At 44.6% G+C, this 19722-nt stretch overlaps 1 protein-coding gene across 3 annotated transcripts in view; it reads left to right on the forward strand.

Annotated features, from left to right (window-relative positions):
• Nucleotides 1–5510: 5510 nt before the first annotated feature.
• Nucleotides 5511–19722, forward strand: part of RAB11FIP4 (RAB11 family interacting protein 4) — a 120250-nt gene continuing 106038 nt past the window's right edge. For all 3 annotated transcript variants that reach the window (XM_030961834.1, XM_030961835.1, XM_030961836.1), the window contains exon 1: nucleotides 5511–5848. In XM_030961834.1, the coding sequence (XP_030817694.1) occupies nucleotides 5705–5848 (144 nt within the window). In that variant the 5' untranslated portion in view covers nucleotides 5511–5704. The remainder of the gene's footprint in view (nucleotides 5849–19722) is intronic.

Below are 19722 nucleotides of genomic sequence, written 5' to 3' on the forward strand. Positions count from 1 at the left end.
AATGTGTCAGCTCTGTTATTCAGTATTTCCATCTTATTATTGCACAATTCTGGATGCAAAGTATACTTGTGGTAAGGCAAGCTTTAGGATGTAGGACTTGTCCGAATTTCTGTTGGATGTCACGTTGGCAAACACAAGTACAGGTTCACAGGGGACGTGAAAAAACAAGGCCAGAGTGACTGTACAGCAGAGAGGCAAATGTCACACTTTTACTGAAGCTGGTCCAAATCCAAGAACTCATTTCTCTTCTCCCCTAGTTTTTATCCTCCAGTTTCAACACCAACATTTATAGGTAGATTCTGTTCTGAATAGGGCTGTATCAGTTTTTAAATGCTGTGAATCCTCTAAGAGGCAGCTGGAATAATTCCATCTGCAAGCTGTAGTGCCTAGACTTGACAGTGCCTACCAGTCATTTCTGAAGGCAGCTATAAAGGTATAAAGTTCATCTCTAAAGGTATAAAGGTGCTAGAACCAGCCTGGTTAAGCTGCTTTTCTATTGCTTCTTTGGTCCTGAAGTGTTCTTTTTAGGGCTATTTCTCTACAAGCTGGTTGCAGAGTGTCTGTGAACCAGACTCTGCTCACCAGCATTAGCCCCAGTTGGCCTGTGGATGGTCACAGCAATAAAGATTCTGCACCTACATTCTCCTGTATAAATACTTTTGTTCTGTGCTTTATCTCCCATTATCAGCCATTTTGGACTCATCTCCCTCCATCTGTTTGGAGTCAACACAAGTGATGACTGACATTAGTATCAGTATGGTATACCATGTTCTAATTTTATTATTCTTTCCCATTTCTCCTTGCTGAATACAGCAATATCTGGGATTAAAATTCCTGTAGTCAGCTCTACTAAAACTGCAGATGGAATGTATGTATTCAGATGTGTATAGTCTATCTTGGATAGGACAAAATAAACAAAACTGTAGACGCTTAATTTGAAGCAGTAAAAGATGAGTTTCAACTGTTTATATGTTGTGTTATGGGTGAGCTAGGCTAAAAGAATACATTGGCTGGTTCATCCTCAGTCTGTTACAGCTGTTAGATGATTTTAACAAATTGAGGGAAGGAAAAGAGAAAAAAAGTCTTTGGGAATCTGGGGCTTAGGCCTATTAATGTGATTTCCTTGTTAGAGCCAGAGAGGGATGTCTGTGTGTCACCTATCAGCACAATTTGGGGTAGAAGTTGAAAAGTGCATCACTGCTGTTACTACACTGGGTCTGCTTTTCACAGAGTTTTCCTGGAGCTTTAAACATTTTATTGCTTTCAAGAGGTTGCCAGATGCAACTGTATGTTATAATCTGAGGGAAATGTAAGCCTGCCCAATTGCTTGGAGCTGGTCAGAGAGAAGTGGGCAGGTGCTGTCCTTTCCCTGGGGCAGCAGGGAGGTTTCTGGGATGTACCAAGAGGAGAGGCTTGGCCCCAGGGCATCTGGAGGACTGTGGGATGTGGAGGAGGGAGAAATCTCATCCATTCACCTCACTTTAGGTATGATTCTTCTTGCCAGCCTCGGCAGGTGCATGCCTCGGTTGGTGACAAACGTGCAGTGGAGTGACCGGCCACTCGGTGGAGTCAGGAGACCTCGGAATGCCAGGGGACACGCTGGCCTTGGCATCTGCAGCCCTGCTGCTGTCCCTGGGAACACAGGGAATATTCCTTTGATCCTGTGAATTCCCACTGGAATCGGCTTTATGGGAACCTCGACACGGGATTGTTTATTTTACCTGTAACTTCGGGAGAACAGGTAGTTTGGTCTTTGGGTAGTATGTGCTGTAAGGAGAAACAAATAAGGCATTCATGTGTTTGAATTTAGTGCAGTTGCTCTCTAGCTGGGCTTATCTGACAGAGTTTTGCTCATGCCTAATTAATAATCTGGCAAGAATGCTGTTGAAATCAAGCAAGAGCATTCATACTGTGTAAAATTAAACCAGTAAAACTTTTACAAGGTGAGGTCCTAAAGCATTAAGAAAAGTTCAAAGGAAGATCCTTGCCTATAGAAATATTTTTCAAAAATTTTTAAGTTTTGTTCTTGCTGTTTAACTTTTTATAATAGAAAAATAGATTAGAGGAAAGGCAGTAAAAAAATCAAGTCTCTTGCTTCTGTTCCAAACTTAATTAAGCTAGTCTGAGAAAACTCCATTACTTCTTGAGTAATATTTTTAAGTTCTCAGGAGCAAAGGTGTTAATAAGCTGATTATTTCTGCCTGTTACCTGTTGTTTATGATATTTAATGTCCAGTTGATAAAGTACATCTGTTATCTGTGGTTAACCAAAGCAGTCAATGGGAAACAGGATTTGATTAAAAATACAGTAAGACTATGAGAAGCCAAATATTCAAGGAGGGATATATTGGGTGTACTATAAAGAGAAATTGTACTGTGAAGCTGTTCTTAAGGGCTGGTCTCTGGATGTGGCTGGAACACAACCAGAATTGTAGCTTGGGCCATCAGCCCTGGGGAGTGCCCTCCTTAGACAGTGTTTCTGACACCAGATTACAATTTGCTATCTGAGTGGAACTGACATTGATGGAAAAGCAGCTGATTGTAAAGAAATCCTGCAAATAACAGCCATGGCCTGTGGTATGCAATGAAATATTTCCTCTTGAACTATTTACTCTTAGCATGCAAATATGGTAGCACCACCACTAGTCATATTTCAAGTTCTAGAAAGAAACTAGAGTGGCAGTATGTAAAATATTGATTTCACATAGTTCTTGAGTCAAATGGAGAAGTTGCCAATTATCTCTGATTAAACAGGTAGTTAGATATACCAGTAAGGGAAAATAGCCCACTGGTGCATGTCCTACCTAGAAGTGGAGAAGCAGGGATGAGCAAGGAGCAATGACAGCTACACCACTGGAAATAAAAAACAACCTCCTGGATTCAGCCCTAAAAACTTCACCTTGGCAGAGCAGCTGCCCAACAAGTGGGTGGCAAGTGTTTGGTTCACTGTCCTGATTTTAGTCCCTATGGGACACCCCCAGCTTTAAGATCACAGACCCTTACTGACAGCATCTCTCATCCCAATTCTCCCGTGTTCACTGCTATCAAATCATCTCCCAGCTGTCAAATATTTGCTCCACATGTTCAGCTGTCTGCAATGACAGCTTCTACAACCTTTCCAGCTCTCTTATCAGCTTCGTTCCAGTGCTTGCTGTCACTCAGGCTGTCTGTGGCAGTCCTTGGACTTCAGCACTAATTCCCCAAACCCCAGTGTCTAAACCCAAATCTTCATCCCCTGAATCCACCCATTCCAAGTTAGTGCAAGACTGACACAGATTTTAATGATGACAGTTTTGATCTAAATCCCTGTTGCCCCTTACTTGGATATCCAGACCAAGTTCCTTCATCTTCCAGCAGAAGGTAAAGGAGAGTCAGTGGAAATTAACTGGATTTCATGAAATTGAGCACAACCCCTCTGAGGTGTGGGAACTCTTCCTCTGGTCATGACAGACAGGAATATTCCTTTTTTAAAATTTTTTCCTACCACAACATTTATTGTGACTCCACTTCCCAGTCTGGGCACAGCTGCCCACCTGCACACAGAGAGGGCAGTCAGAGCAAGGAGTCACTGAGACAATCGCAGCAAATGAGGTGGGACAGTGACACAGATGTGCTCTGAGCCTTTGAAGAGGTTGAACTGACTTCAGAGCAGTTAGACTAACAGGAGCTGATTCCTGGTGTCTTCCCACAACTCCAAGGGCTACCAGCTCACAGATTTTTGAATAGGTGTCCCCAGGGTGTGCTGAGCTCAATCCCCACATAACCTGAAGAGTTCAAGGGTCTCAAGATAAAAGCTAAACATCCCCACATCTCAAGAATCCTGCTCTAACTAGACAGCTTCAGAGAAGATTGCTGATCAAATATTCTGCTTCCCTTTTTCCTTTCACATCTCCTCTACTTCTTCAGAAATTCTTTGCTTCCCAAGGTTCATATCTGATCTCCGCACTTTGATTTTTTTTCCCCAGACTGGAAAGACCGTTTAGTACATCAGTGAGTGAAAGGAGAACTCTTCTGAGATTTTTTTTTTGTAAAAAATAAAGGAAGATCAAAGTGGCAGAGGCTCTGGAACCAGCTCCTTATCTCTCTGAGGGTGGATATGTGGGGAATTGTATTGCTGTCACTGTGTTCTTGATTGACAAGTGATTTGCAGGCTACAGGGCTGTCAAGCCAGCCTCTTTCCAAACCTTAAATTTGCACATAAAAGTGATGAGAGACTCGTGCTCAAAGAAATAAAACTTCCTGAGAACACACTGGTTTCTACAAGAGATAAATTTGAGCAGATTGCTCTAATAATGGAATTTTCAGGGTTGTTAAGGGCCATATGGACCTCTCCTACTGCAAGAAGCAAATGAATGGATACTGTCTCGATTCAAAACCTGCTGCACTTACATGGTCATTTTAGTTGGACAGCTTTATCAATCACCTACAGAACGTCACTCAGTGATTGATGGTCACCTGCCCTCAGCATCCATAGCACGAAGGCAGTGCTGGCAGAGGCAGTGAGTACCTGAGCCTGATCAGCCAGAGCTCCTTCCTCCCCTAGAGCTGCTCTCATCATGCCTGGTCTGACAGCAGAAACCAGAGCCATCCCCCGTCTCCCCTCTGGCAGCTCACAGCTGTGGGCTTCAAAGGCAGCCCAAAACACTCTTGAAAGAAAGAAAAGGGGCAGAGCAGAGAGATCAAATTAAAACCCAGCCATGGAGCACAGCAGTTGCAGGCGGCTTTAATGAGGAATCCTGCAAAGGCAGGGACCTCCTTTCGTTCCCGCTCTGTGTGATTAAAGCGGGGGTGGGCAGTGGCAGTGCCCAGCCAAGCGGGGATCCTTCCCCGGCTCTGCCTGCTCGCTTGAGCGCAACGGAGCTGCGCTTGTCCTGCCTTGCCTTAATTGCCCTTAACTCTCTACACTCGGCTTTTCCCGTCTACCCTGGAACTATTCAGACCAGGCTTTTTCTAAGAAAAAATATTGCAGTGTGACTGGTGTTTTATTTGGGGTGTCGGACCGAGGTACGGAGCAGTGAAGGGGCTGCAAAGGGGTCCGTGCGCTGCCGCAGAGCCCTGGGGATGCCAGGCCAGCGGCGTCCCGGGCTGCTGCTGCTGTCACTGTCCTCCTGTGCACCCTGCCTCTCTCCCTGCCCGTTCCCTGCTCCTCAGGCAGCTTCCCTGCCATCGCCGCTGTTCCCACATCCCGTCCCGCTGTGCCCCGGGTCCCGCTGTCCCCTCAGTCTCTGTGGTCACGGTCCCGCTGTCCCCAGTCCCCCTATCCCCGGTCCCGCTGTGTCCCCGGTCCCGCTGTCCCCCCGCTCTCTGTCCCCCCGGTCCCGCTGTCCCCCCGCTCTCTGTGCCCCGGGCCCGCTGTCCCCCCGCTCTCTGTCCCCCTGCTCCCGCTGTCCCCCCGCTCCCTGTGTCCCGGTCCCGCCCGGCCCCGCCGGGGCCTCCCTGCTGCCCGCGGCGCCCCCTGGCGGCGGCCGCGCCTCCCTCAGCGCCATCCTCCAGCTCTGCCCTATTGTTCTCCCGCCCGTCGCTCGCTCCCTCCCTCCGCCGGGGCTCGCGTCCTCCCTCCGCTCTCTCCATCCCTCCCTCCATCCCTTCCTCCTCCTTCTCGCCGTCGCTCCCGCCCCGCTCCCCGGAGCTGATGTCACGCACCCGCTGAAGGCGCGGGCGATCATGGCTGCTGCGGCCGCGGCCGTGCCGCCGGCCTCCAGCTAATGCCCGCGATGGAGCCGGCCAGCCTGCTGCGGTTCCTGCGGAAGCTCAAGGAGGTTTTCGATGTGTGCGATGAGGATGCGGACGGGTTCATCCGAGTGGAGCACTTCGTGGCCCTGGGGCTGCAGTTCGGCCAGGGGGATGAGGTGAGTGCGGCGACTCCCGGGCCCCGCGCAACTTTCACCTGCTGTGTGTGGCCAGACCCCGCCCGGGCCCGTCAGCCGCCTGCTCTCACCGCGCTCCCCGTCCCTTCGGGAGCCCAGGTTCGTGCCTCGGGGCAGCCCGGTCCCGGTCCCGCTCCTTTCGGGGTGGCTCGGGCTCCCTCGGTTCCTCGGGGGTGCCAGAGCCCTCCCCTTGGCGGCCTGGAGCCCCCCGCCCTCAGGGCCATCAGCCGCCTTCCCCCTTTCCCGTGGAGCCCTCCCCAAACCAGCCTGGCTCCCTCTTTCCCCAGGAGCATCCCCCATCCCTCGGGGCAGCCTTAGACCCCTCGGGTACAGGGGCCGGTCGCGGCTCCTTTCGAGGGCTGTTTTTATTCCGGGTTTTGTCCGTCCTGGCTGAGCTGAGCCTGAGCTCGGCTGGGCACTGGGAGCGGAGCCGGTGCGGTACCGGAGCGTCTGGGCAGTCAGGGAAGCACCTGTGCAGGAACCCCAAACCGCCCGGGAATGGGCTGGGAGCGAGGGCTCCGTTCATCCCTGCCTCCCCCAGCCCTTCATCCCTGCCTCCCCCAGCCCTTCATCTCTGCCTGCCCCCAGCCCTTCATCTCTGCCTGCCCCCAGCCCTTCATCTCTGCCTGCCCCCAGCCCTTCATCCCTGCCTGCCCCCAGCCCTTCATCTCTGCCTGCCCCCAGCCCTTCATCCCTGCCTCCCCAGCCCTTCGGTGACACAGCGTAAATCTGGAGTCGCGCCACCGGTCTCAGCAGAGCGTTGCGTCAGTGGGACCGGTGTAAATCGTGACATCAGTGGAGATGGGAGTGGGATTCGGGCCAGAGGCAGTGAGGGCAAAGCCATACGCTGGATGGAAACAGTTCCCTTCAGTGATTCAATCAAGGGCTGCAGCTCCAGCGAAGTGAACCAGCAAGAAACGCTTTCCTAGGAGAGCTCTTGGGATGTTACACTTTACTGTTCAATTTGATCCTTTTGGGATGTTACACTTTACTGTTCAATGCTTCATGGTGCGCCCCAGCAACTTTGGGTGCCCGGGAGGAGGAGCGAAGTTGGGACTATGATGAGGTTCAGAAAACCAGTGTCAAACTACCTTTTAGAGTACAATAAAACAAATTAATGTGAGGAGCTAATAAAACAGTGATTTATAGAGGCATGCCAAAGAGGAAGCAAAGCCAGAGTGAATTCAAGTAATTGTTGGAGCAAATTGCGTATTTCTAGCTTGCCATTCGTAATGAAACACAGCTTGTGAATTAAATCAGGAAATCAGGAGACAGAAGGCTTATTACTTACAGATAGTCACAGGTCTTAAACATTTTCTTAATGAGAAGCTGCAGTTTGTGGTTTTAACAAGCAAAATAAGGAGAAATGAGTAATTGTAACAAGTTTTATTGATTTTGGGCTTGTCTCTTGTATAATTTCATATAAACTAATAGAAGTATTTTAAAATCCTTATTGCCAGATAAACTGCATCCAAATTGCTTTTTGCACTGCTGTGTTTATTTGGAGGCAGATCAGGGGCTTTCTTGTGCAGCACTGAGGAAGGCTGACAAAATTCTACTGCGTGTTCTGCAGCAGGATGACACTGAGGTCACAACAATTCTTTTTGGTTTTAGAAATCTTTCAGGTTGCGAGAGTGGAGTGGGTTCTGTAAGATGCAACAGAAGGTTCAGGTGATGATCTCATAAGCTTAGAGTCAATTGGAATATATTAGTAGAAAAATATTTAAATGGAGAGAAAGAGAAAACTGGAAAGTCCAGTAAAAACAGGGCTAGAAAAGTACCAGTTGTCAGTGATAGTTTCAGGATGGGCTGTCTTGCTGGCCAGGCACAGGAGAGTGCCAGTGCTGAGAAATGCTTACTTTGTATTTCTTTCAGTTGTAACTGGCAGTGTTTGATAAGATATTTGTAAAACTGGGACAGAGAAGTCTTATCTATATATCCTATTTCTTTATCTATCAGTGTTATATTATAACTTTTTCTGGTTTACTTCCCCATGCCTGTTGTAGTTGGTGTTGGAAGTCCCTTGACTTCAAAGGAGCAGCTGAGTAAATGGGATTTGTAAATCACCCAAAGAGGTTTGCTAGTGAAATACAGAATCAATTTTCCAAGTGCAGATTTACTCCAGAGCAACCACTGCAGGTGAACAACTCTAGTTTAAAGGCTTGTTAAAAATGAACTTTTTGTGTAATGAATCACAGTTGATGTTTGGAGATGGTGAGAATCTGCTCTCCCAAGGAGCACAGTGCTTTCTACCTTGCAGGAACATACCCTGTTCTGTGTGGAAATGCATCTCATGAAATTAAACTGAGGAGACACTGTTAGGGAGCAATTCTCTTTAACACATTAGAATATATTTACTGTCAATGAAAATTAATTATATTTTTGATTATGCTAAACTTCTTGGGCCTCATCCGTCTGGGCTCCCTTTACATTTGAAAGAAATCTTTCCATGAGCATCAGTGAAAGATTGATTTGCCCTCATGTGCAATTAAATATAAACAGAATATTATTCTGTTTATGGAGTTCATCTGGCCACAGGAAGGGTCCTATTTTGTAGCACTGAATAATTCTGATACTTACCAACAGTAGCCTGGGGTCATGTCTGTGAAATGAGAGAGTATCTGTGAAGGGCACACAGATTTCCATCTCTTCTCCACCTTCTCAGAGCCGCCACCATCCAAAGTTTGGAGTCTACAAATTCTTAATACTAACTTTAGTAGGGTTTGTAGGGCATTTAGCCTTCTGTGTTTTTTTTTTTCTATTTCTTTCTGTTTTCTTTTTCTTTCTTGTGTGTGGTGTGTAGTCAACATGCTGAATTTTATTATTCCTGAAAGATAACAACTCTCTGAAAACTGCCCCAAGGCAAAATCGTTGCAGCAAGGCAGCAGCTTTCCCTTCAAGCAAAGCACTCCTTACCTGCACAGTCAAAATAATAAACTGTAATGGTTCTGGTTAACTTTTTCTATTTTATTTTAATGGGCTTTTGAAATGTCTGCTTCTAATAGGTTTTAGCAAGTTTGCTTGCAAGCTTTTGCTTTGCTCTAGTTGTGGTTCAGCTAGAGGAAAAAAGGATTTGGTTGTATTGGAATAGAGCCAGGAACAGAACCAGGTCTCTAAATTCCTGAATTTAGAGCAGACCTGACTGGCTGTCAAGCCCTGCTTGCATATACAAACAGTTGTGGAACTTGTACTTTTAGGCAGTTGGGCATTCTGGCCTCTGCTCATCCCATCTGACTGTGGGCATTTAACTGAGTTGTCTCTATCAGTCTTTCTCCGTGGACATTGATGAGCAGTTGAACACTCAGAGGCTGTAACAGGACCAAAGGATGAAATAAATCCCTCCGAGATGCTTCTTTGTCTCCAGGACAACAGAAACTCCTAGCTGAGACTTCTGGTTCTGTGCTTGGGTCTGACTTTCCTTGTGAATGGGGCGTTTGCCGTTTGTGTAGAAGTCTGAAGAGAGACACCAAGGGCTGTTTCCAGAGCAACTTGACTGGATGGCATGTGCTCACTAGCTAAAGAAACACTTCACATAACACTGAGAAATGCCAAGAGTCGCTCACCATCTGGTTCCCTTTCACTGGGGAAGAGTTGCAGTACAGCCAAGTGTCTGGGAGCATTGTGAGTGACACGTTCAGCAAGCCCCAGTTCTGGCAGCGGATTGTGTGAATGTGGATTTCAGGGTAGTGCCAGTTGATGTTTCATTATGCCAGATTCTACTTAAACTCCACACTCAGTTTTCAGCAACAAGTGAAGTAAGCTGAGCGTGTTGACAACTTCTTTCTGAGGCAGGTAAACACCTTTAGGAGGTGCAAGCCATGCAGGTGCTCACACAGTCATCTTTGTCATGGTGAGATCTGCTCATCGACTTGAGCAGTGTCACAATTAAAAGGGAGCTTCAGCAGCTAATAAAATGTGCAGGCCAATATCAGTTATTCACATGAGTGGACAGTAACTCACTTAAAGACAATGGTTTACTAGTGGTATAGAACAGAAATAGCTAAAAAGGACTTCATGTATTTCTCATGAAGAGATGAAAATTTCTGGCCAAAAAAAAAACTGCTACAGGAAAATGTTTGTTGCTAATTTCAGTCATCAGCCCCAGTTAGGGCTGAAATTAAAGGCATCAACCTCAAGTGCTGCCCCAGCAGTGGATTGTGGCTGTGGCTGGGTTCAATGGCACTCCTGGTGCTTCCTTTTGACGTGCTGTCAGATGTGTCCCAGGAGCCGAGGCTGTGGTACTCCAAACAGCCCTTCTGCTGGAACCACTCCAGAAGCAGCTTCTCCTGTAATTCAGGACTGTGATTTCACTGCCTGACAATCCAGAGTCTTTCTGAGGAGTCTGGGTGAATTTCAGTAGGGAATTCACTACTCCTGGCTGCAGCTCAGAGTTGCACCCAGAAATTAAAGGAACCAAAATTCCTGCCAGTGTGCACAATGACAGAATAGCTCAGTCTTCTTGGTAACATGAGTCTGCAGCCATGAGAAAAAGAGAGAAAAGAGACTTTGGCACTGAAACATGAAAACAAAAGGGTGTTATCAAATGATACTGCCATTCTTATAAGGGCATACTTTTTCTTTGCTTTTCCTGGAAATAATTATTGAAAGAAAAATAAAATATTTGCCTAGACAGTATCAAGTATACAAAGAGCAGTCCCACATGACAGTGTTTTCTAGGCAGCAACAAGGCTGCTATGCATTCAAATTCCTCAAAACTCTATTTGTTAATGAGTCAGATGTTTAATGTAATTTACAATGACTGGAAAAAAATAGAGTTCTGAACTGGAACAGTGGGGTACTCAGTTTATGGATTAGTAAAGGTACAGCCACTGTAGCCTCCCTAATTCAATACAAACTAGCAGTGAATATGTTTAAAATAGCCTTTTGAAAAATGCTGAAACCAAGCATGTATTTCTAAACAGCTGACATAAAGCAAGCTTGGTATTTAGTGTTAATGAAACGTTTGCCAAAGCACTGTGGTGGAGAGAGGAGCTGTGGGTTTGCTGTGCACTCATGAGTTTAATTTGTTATGTAATGTTTGCATTTCAAAGGTGAGAGCTCTGAGGGGTACAGCTGAGAATTGATGCATGTACAGCTAAGAATTGATTATTGCTGTGTTTTGCAATACAAGTCAGTGATCTGAAACAGTAAATTCTTAATGCCTGAAGGAAAGGCAATCAATTTTGATAGCAATTCTTGATATTTAAATGACTGTATTTTATCACTACCACAGTGTTTGCATTTAGCACAGGTACAGTGATATTGTGTTGACATATCATTAAATGCAAAAGTAAAAAAATGCCTGAATGAAGCATAGAAGACAGTACAGTATAGAAAGTAGCACATGTAAGTGGTGTGTTAAAGCATTTAGCTGCCAGGCAGGGCCAGATATTTTCTGTGCAATTTTTTCTCCCTCCATCTTGATTCAGTCCATGCTGTTAAGTTGTAAAATTGGTGTTCTTTGTCTGTGATGTGCCTGCATGTTCTCCAGAAATTTGCTCTTGCAAATCCTACAGAGGATTTGGGATTTATCACACGTATCAATTTTATTCCTCTAATATGAGAAAGCTCGGAAAAGCAAATTAAACAAAATTGCTGGAAGGGAGGGTAAGTCTTGGAGGGAGAAAAAGCCATTGCTGTCCAGTTTTGGTGGGGGTGATCCCCAATACAGAAATTTTTTTGGCTTCTAAATGGCATTGTTACCTGCAATTTAGCACAATTGACTCAGCAGCAGTGCTTTTGTAGCAATGAAGTGGAAACAAGTAAAAGGCCTTATAATGTTTAATGTTTTTATTCTCTGTGCAGTTGACATTATAGTTTCCTATTAATTTTATCTGATTTTAATGCTGATAGTCACAAATATTTTAAAATCCTTGGTCTGATTTTTGCATCAGACTGTCTGCTCAGGAGTTCTAGCAGTTCTTAAAATATGCAGGATTTGGGAACACACGTGATCTCAGACCTAGATCCTGGCACAGGCTGCTGAGTAAACCCATCCCTGAATGTGGTTAACTCAGTGCAGGGTGTGATTAAGCACAAAATGATAAAAGAGAGTGTCAGACACAATCACTACTACTCCAACATATGGTTTTACAACAGCAGGGTGAGTGTAAACCAAGCACTGTATGATACCCTTTTACTCAAGATCCAGCTGAAGGACCTCACTTGGAGAGATTGCAGGTGTTTCTGTAGTTATGTATGCTGGTTTCAGGTTCTGTGTGCAGTTAAAGTCATAAGTAATAGCAGGGCTCCTTCCTAAGCCTTGAATCCATTTCAGTTCTGAAGGATGTTCAGCCCCAGGATGAGAGACAGCACTGAACTGTGGGGTCAAAATACAACACGGGAAACAGGGTCAATGCACAGGGCACAAAATGCAGGGAAAATTGCAGTGTCCTCCTTGGATTTTAAAGCTGCTTTGACAGTTTAGTTTGGGTGAAGCATTATGGTTTTAGGGGTCAAGTGAAAAGCTTAGAAACAGGTGAGACATTTTTCTGTTAGGATTCCTAAGATTAGGAGGAAGGGTACTGGAATGGTGTGCTCTGCAATACAGAGGATATTGGCGTGGTGAAATGAGGGGTGTTTCAGAATGATCTACATTTCAGAACTTATATCTGTGTTTTTTCAAGTATTCCATAACATCACATATACATCTGCATTGTCAAACTTGGTTTTTTCCCCTTTGGGGGACATTCTGGTGGTTCCATCACCTCCAGATGAGCTGACTCTCCCTGATGGGATCCAGATGGCTTCTGGAACACGGGATATTATTTTCCAGTGGCACTTCTGTTGTTATGATAAAATATCCAAACAAACACGCAAACAGCTTTGTCCATGTGTTTGCATGGTATTAACAGATTTGAGAAACTGTCCTAAAATATTGGTGACTTTGCTAGTTTAGTAGTAAGTGACTATATGGGCAGTTTTAAGCCTAATATATAGGATGTGTATGTTGGGATATGTTCTAAGGCCACTTTCCTACAGGGAACAGGAGAAACCTGCTGCACACTTTACACGGATTCTTTAACAATTGCTTTGTGAGTCTGGCACATTATTTTTGCCTTAAAGAGGTAGGGATGTAATTAACTTCACTTTTGGGGTTTCTTATAAGAATGCTGTCTTGATGGATTTCATTTGAAGCTGGCTTTTTATTGACAAAATTTAAATCGCAGTATTTGGCAAACAACAAGTTAAAATGCTTCAAAACATAAAATTTTGCTCAACACAAAGCATTTTTCTCTTTTCTTCTGAGAAACATGAAAAAGTATAAAATGGATTTGATTTCCTTTACTTGGTAAGAAAGCTGAAAAATCAATTTTTTACCAAGTTATGTATTGAGCAAGTGCAGCGACTTTCTGGATGTTGGAGGAAGGGAAAGTATGTTGTTCAGTTCTCTGCCTAATGGAGTTGTGTTCAGGTTGCAGTCATCCAGAGCTGTGGGGAAAATAAAGCAATAGGTAAAGCAAAACCATGAATAATGCCATGCCATGTAAGAGAATAGACAATGTAATCTGCATGAAAAGAAAATCAGTGAGTTTGTGCAGGAAGTAGGAACAGCTTTAAAGTGTGGTACAAGAGAATTTAGGATTATGATCCATGAATGTTTGGCTATGATTCATTTATTGCAGCCAGATATTGGGGAAACTTGTGAATTTTAGCCTCCAGCCTGAAGAGTGAATTGTGTCTTTCATTCCTCAGTTCTCTCTGGGATTGCTTGAAAATAAAGAATTGAGAAGTGCTTTGGGACACATCTTCAAAGGAGCTTTGATAATGTCAGTTTTGCTTTTCCTGCTGAGCAATTACAAGGCCTGGAAGTTTCCACTGAGGAAATCTGCATCTTGCCTCCTCACCTGGGAATTGAGTGCTCTTTGCCAAACACAAACTGCTCTGCACGCTCGGCTGCATTTCACTGGGAAGTGCTGTGATATTTGCTTCCAATCAGACAGTCAAATGGGGCTTGTTCAGAGAGAGAATGGAATTGGTTTGAGCAGGCTGCTGTTGACAGCTGTCATTTAGGAAGGTCTAAATTTGAAGGTCAGTGCATCTGTAACTGCCAGTGTGACTTTGGGGGTGGCAGATTATGATCTTTATCAATAATCTAGCACCTCTCTTGTGTCCTGTAGTCACCTTGACTGGTGACTCTGCTGGTACTGGAGAGGATTTCTGGACATCTTTCAGCAGGATTGGAAGCTTGGGCTCTAACCAAGCTCACAATGTCTTTCCAATGGGTGAAAAGACAATTTGCTATGTACAGGGAATTTGGCACAGGTCAAGTTACTGTTGTGGTGCAAATGCTGGCAGATGCAGATAATTTGTTTCTTGATTTAGATAGTCACCCAGACAGCCTCTGGAAAAAGGTCAAATATTCACAAATTTCTTGCATTTTGCCGAAGGTTGTGGCACAGATTGCTTTATTCTGTGTGCCTAGTCCATGTGATTTCTCTTACTATATTTTTCTTGTACTCTTGGCCCCACTACTGCCAACTGCACTTCTCCGAGAAATATTTTTTTTCCCCTGTGGCATTCTAAATATGTTTTCAGAAGCCTGACAGCCCTGGTGTGTGGCAGCATCCTCATGGTACTCCTGTCTTGTTCTCCCTGAGTGGGTGGTGGGGGTTGGTGATGCTCTGTATCAGCTGTTTCTTTGGGGTGGGCACTGAATATTTGGTGCATTGGCACGAGCAGGGCCAAACTGCTGCTCTCAGTCTCTGCCTGGGGCCACAGAATGGTTTGAGGAGGAGGGCACCAGGCAGCAGGGAAATTTAATGCAGGAGGATCGATGGTGCCTCAAGGGAGGCACCATGAACAGACTGCAATCCCCTCTGTCACTCCGCAGCATCACAGCTCTGCCTGAGCACTGCTTTTGCTGGAGACTCTCTAAAGTAATGTGTGATGTTCTGGCCTCACTGTGTTATTCTCTGGATTTATTCCTTCCATCGTCGGGGACAGCCTCAGTTCTGGACTCACCATGGCTTGTGCTTTTTGGTGGGTGCTCCTGTTCAAATGAGGGTGATTGTTAAGCTCTGGTTGTGTTACAGCAAAACAGCACCTGTTTGGAAAGGAAAGGAGCCTTGGAAGGATTGGTCTAAGTGGTCATAAACACAAATGATTTACACAACACTTCAGGTGAAAACCTTGCTTGATTGAGTTGGTGGCATAATGTGGCTTTAAATTACCTTTGGGTTTATTGCAGTTGGCTGCTGCAGCAGATCTTTAGCAATACATTCTGTTTGGTGGCACTGCTCCTAATTCAGTGCCTGACACTGCTTGCATTTTGTAGATGTTGCACTATTCTGTAGAGCTGCTTCCCTGGATTTGTGGTACAGGGTGAAGAGAGTAGGAGAATAGACTTCTCCCATAGCAAGAAATTGCTGATGTCTCTATTTTAGGTAAGAAGCGTAAAGAGGGACATTTTAAATACCTTTTTACAGGGGGAAGGGTTGCCATGGATAACAGTTGTGAAACATTAGCATCACAGCACAGCTGCCACCCCCTGCCCTGTTTGACTTTGTTCTGGAAGGACCATGAGCATCAGGTTTGTCTTCCAGACCTCTGGATGGCAGAGGATGGCTGAAGAGACACAGGCAGTTACTCTTGTTGGCTTCCAGAGATGTTTCCTGAGCCCTCAGGGATGCCAGGCTGAGCATCCTCGGCAGAGCAAAGCTGCAGAGCCAGCCTTTTGGGAGCGGTGATTTTGGATAAAGAGGTGTGTTCTCCGTCCTTTGAAGTGCCAGTGAAGTGGAACCTCACTGAGCTGGTACCTCCCTTCCCTTTTCACACTGTGTAACTGCTTTGCAGCTCACAGTACCTTAGAAGGTTCATTCACTGAATAACACGTGTGCCAGTCACAGAAGGTACTTCTTTAATTAACCAAATACTATTTCAACTTTAATTTCTCTTCTTTTCCCCCTGTGTTCTCTCTCCCACTCTTGCTGCTGATAGAAACATTCCCATTTTACAATCAGTCTGTAGCACTGTGTGCCACCATCAGCTCCAACCTGTGGTTTCCCTAAATCAGTTGGCCAGAAGGATCTCGTTGGGAAGGGGGAAGAAGGAAGTTCCCTTCTAAAGGATTGCAAACTTATGGTCAGCAGTGAATGAATGCAAAGGAAATAACTGCTGAAGTGCACCCTGTGAAACAGGGGGTCACTGTTTGAGGGAGTACCTGTGTGTGTCTTAATACCCACAGCAAGAATTGATTTCTAGGAGTAAACTGCCAGCCTGCAATGGAAATGGGTTTTAAGACCCAAAGTGTGTGCTCAGTGCACGCTGTAATTAGATCGTGATTGCAATTTCAGCACAGCACTGAACTTCAACCTTTTAAAAACTCCATCTTTCTTCAGAAGCTTATGGGGTTATCTATGATATCAGCGATGGACTCCAGGAATATCACAGCTATCGAATGGGGAGGAAAGGAGAGGCTGTAAAAGATTAAATTTTGACAGCATTTTAAATGTTACCCCTACACTGTATTTAATGATTCTCTAGTTCTTCTAAAAATCAGTGCCTCTGCAATACTCCAGTCATTTTTGAAAATGTGATTTTATTTCCCCAAGTACAGCACAGACTTAGTGAAATTTTGCTTTGGCCCTAGGAAAAGACTCAGGAGGTGCTAGACACAATAACGCATTGCTCTCCACAGAGCAATTTTCCCCTCTGTCAGAACTGGCTGTTGTGCTTTCTGTTATTAATGAGGGAGTTATAGTTCTCTTTAGGAGAGGTTTCCATGTTATCTGCTGCTTGGCACTTCACAGACTCTTACTAAAGAGCTGATGTGATTCCCATGAAGATTTTGTGCACTCTCTGTTAAATGGGTCACTCCCTGCCAGATAACATGAGCAATGTCTGCACCACTTCTTGGGGCCAGCAAGGAAAGCAGGCTTAGTACAGGCTGTGTGTCAGCACTGCTTGAAAGGAAAACCCCCCACGATTTTAAAATATTCATCTTTGCTCAACTAATATGACCAAAATAAAGTAATAAAATAGATGGGGTTTTTTGGTGCCAGATTAATAGATTTAGGTCACAGACTGTAAATGAGTGTGACTCAGCTGTGTGAATAAATCAGTTCACTTGATTGTGGGATGAATTTACACTTTCAAAGCTCTTAATAGGTAATGAATATTCAGGGTCTACCACATGGTAGGGGATCTGACAAAAAGGCTTAGATTGCAGCAGGCCTGGCTCTCAGTCAGCAAGTGTTACAAAAAGAGTGTCTTGGGGTGGTAGGGAGCAGTGCTGCTCTCACCCCTGCTTTTTTTCCTCTTTGCTGTTGCTAATAGGAATGCAACAGTGTGATATACCAAATGTGCAACTGGTGGCTTTACAAGACAGGTTTTACCATGCTCTATTGATGCTCAGAACTTGTTGTTCTGTTATCGCCATTTGTGGACATCAGATGGAGTTGAACGGGTGTTAGATGGGGATTTGAGATCTCCCAGAAGCCTGCAGAGCACTCGGGGAGCAGTTGCTCACCCCAGCCCTGTAGGCAGGGAGGCAGCACCAGGGTCTGTTTTAGTTTAGGGTAAAAGGCTCAAATCTGAGCAGTTACAGGAAGTGTTTGATGGAGCATTTACCAACTAAGTTCATGCTGAAGAAAGTGGCTCCCCTGGGTTCTTCTGAACGGACATGAGGTTTGAGGTGGTAAATCCTGTTTCAGTGAGAGTCATGGCATTGATTTGTCCTGCAGAGCCCGTGCTCATGTAGGAACAGACAAGAAATGCATGACTTTCCTGAGCCCTCTTGAGAAACTCAGCATCCTGTAATAATTCCTATTTTCTTAGTTTTTTTAATACTATTCACAAGAGTGGTGGGGAAGGGAAATAAAGCTGCTGGTGCAAAGTTACCCAAGTTAAGAATAGCCTACAATATGACTATGAAGTGTTTTATGTTCGATATTTTTGCTTGCAGTAGAGATTTCTTGCCAGAGCTCTCTGTGGAATTAGTTTGAAAATCTGAGTTTGAGGTAGCTGGATAAGAAAAAAGGATTTGGCAGTTCTGTGAAAACCTTTAATCAAAAAGGGTCTATCCAGCACCTCAGCAAAATTCTCCTGGGCACAACCTTTCAGTGCTTTGCATGTGCCAAGACTGAATCACAGGTGATGACGAAGCAGGAGAGGTGACAGGGCTGATGTGGAATGTGTCTGGTGTAGGTGTGATGTGTGTTAACCTGCACAGGAACTCGGTGTATGGACAGCCCTGGGGATGGTCAACACTTCCTGACATGGGGAAAAAGGAGGAACACATTTCTGACCAAAGCTGACCTTATGATCCATGTGCAACCAGGACCTTCTGGTGTTCCACTGAAATTACAGCATGCAGTTCCAGAGTTTGTGATGCTGACAGGCTGGATAAACTTCCTTACTTCTGCTGAAAATTGATCAACTCAAAGACAACCAAACAAAATAAAAGGTGTCAGGTTTCTGAAATGCAGGGGAATATCTTAAAAACAGCATTGTTGCAAGGGAAATCTGGGATAACCTGCACAGCTTCTCCTCTGCCTGAGTGTAGCCAGGCACTGATGGATAGTCTGAAACACATGACAGTGTTTTTACCATTGGTAAAAAGACAATAAAGGAGTGGAAAAGCCAGGGCTGAGATGTGCCAAGCACTGAGATGGGTGCTCCATGGGATGTTAGTAGGGTTTGGATGTGTTAAGATAAAAGCATTGGTGGTTTCTGTTGAATAGGAGTGGGTGGGATTGAGTACAAGGCTCAAATTGAATACATATAGCTGTGATTTGTTGGACTTAAACCATATTTCTTGCTCCTCAAAAAGTCCTTTATGATTTGGGGCATCTGTTTTAACAGGATTGACTGGAAATTAATCTGAAAGCATGAGGGATGTAAAAATTGACAGTTTTCTGGATTTTAACCATCTATAGAATTCTATAGCAAAAGTACAGTTCATTCTTAACTTCTAAAAGCAGAGTAAAAAGTCTGCCATTTCCATTCACTACCACAGGTTTTCTTCAATAAGGTGGTTAATTTATTGTTTGATTCTGTTATCTGTAAGAGCTAAGCAGTGGAAGAAACTACTGAGAGTAGGTGTAAAATGTTTAAGATACTTGAGCTGAATGCCTGGGTATTACTGAATCAGTCCTATCAGTCAATATTAAGCTATAGCATAATATTCCTGATGAGACAAGGGCCACGTCTTTGAGAGACAGCTCTAAGGGCATAAGGCTAGCAAACAGAAAATGGAGAACCAAGAAGTTTTTTTGACAGACAGAGGGTTTGAACCTGCAGAATTCTGAACTGGCAGTTCAGCTTTGTGGTTGTGCTGAATTGGGGCTAAAGTGCTCAGCATTCTTGCAAGGTGTGAGTCTGAACAGCAGAGCAGGGCTGGGAAGGAAAGGAGCTTGCTGATCAAGATGTTCCAAAGTGCATCTTCAGGACAGGTCTGAGTAAACACTTTGAGATGAGGCTGTCAGACTAGATGATAACACAAAATATTCTGACAACCTACTTGGTCTGGAAGCAAATACTGTCTGTTCCTTTGCAGTGATTTCTGATTAAATGGGAGACTGGTTGCCAACAGCCCTGTGCTAGCCACTGTGACTCAAGCCATTGACTCCTTTTTGGCATAAAATATTCCAATGTTTAAATAAAATCATGTGAATTCTAAGAATTATCTTTTTATTTGGAAAATTAAACTGCTTTAACACTTTATTAAAGCTCTCTGAGCTCTACCTGAGGCACAGACAGCAGTGAGAAAGCTCACATACACATGCCACAAAATAAAATGCTCAAGAGAAGGTTTTTGATATAGGTGCCCTCCATCTATGCTTTGTAATTGTATCTGACCTTTTAAAATAACCCAGGTGCAGAAAACATGCTGGAATACATCACACCTAAGGTGA

The sequence above is a fragment of the Camarhynchus parvulus genome, chromosome 18, assembly GCF_901933205.1.
Source record: "Camarhynchus parvulus chromosome 18, STF_HiC, whole genome shotgun sequence".
Taxonomy (NCBI): domain Eukaryota; kingdom Metazoa; phylum Chordata; class Aves; order Passeriformes; family Thraupidae; genus Camarhynchus; species Camarhynchus parvulus.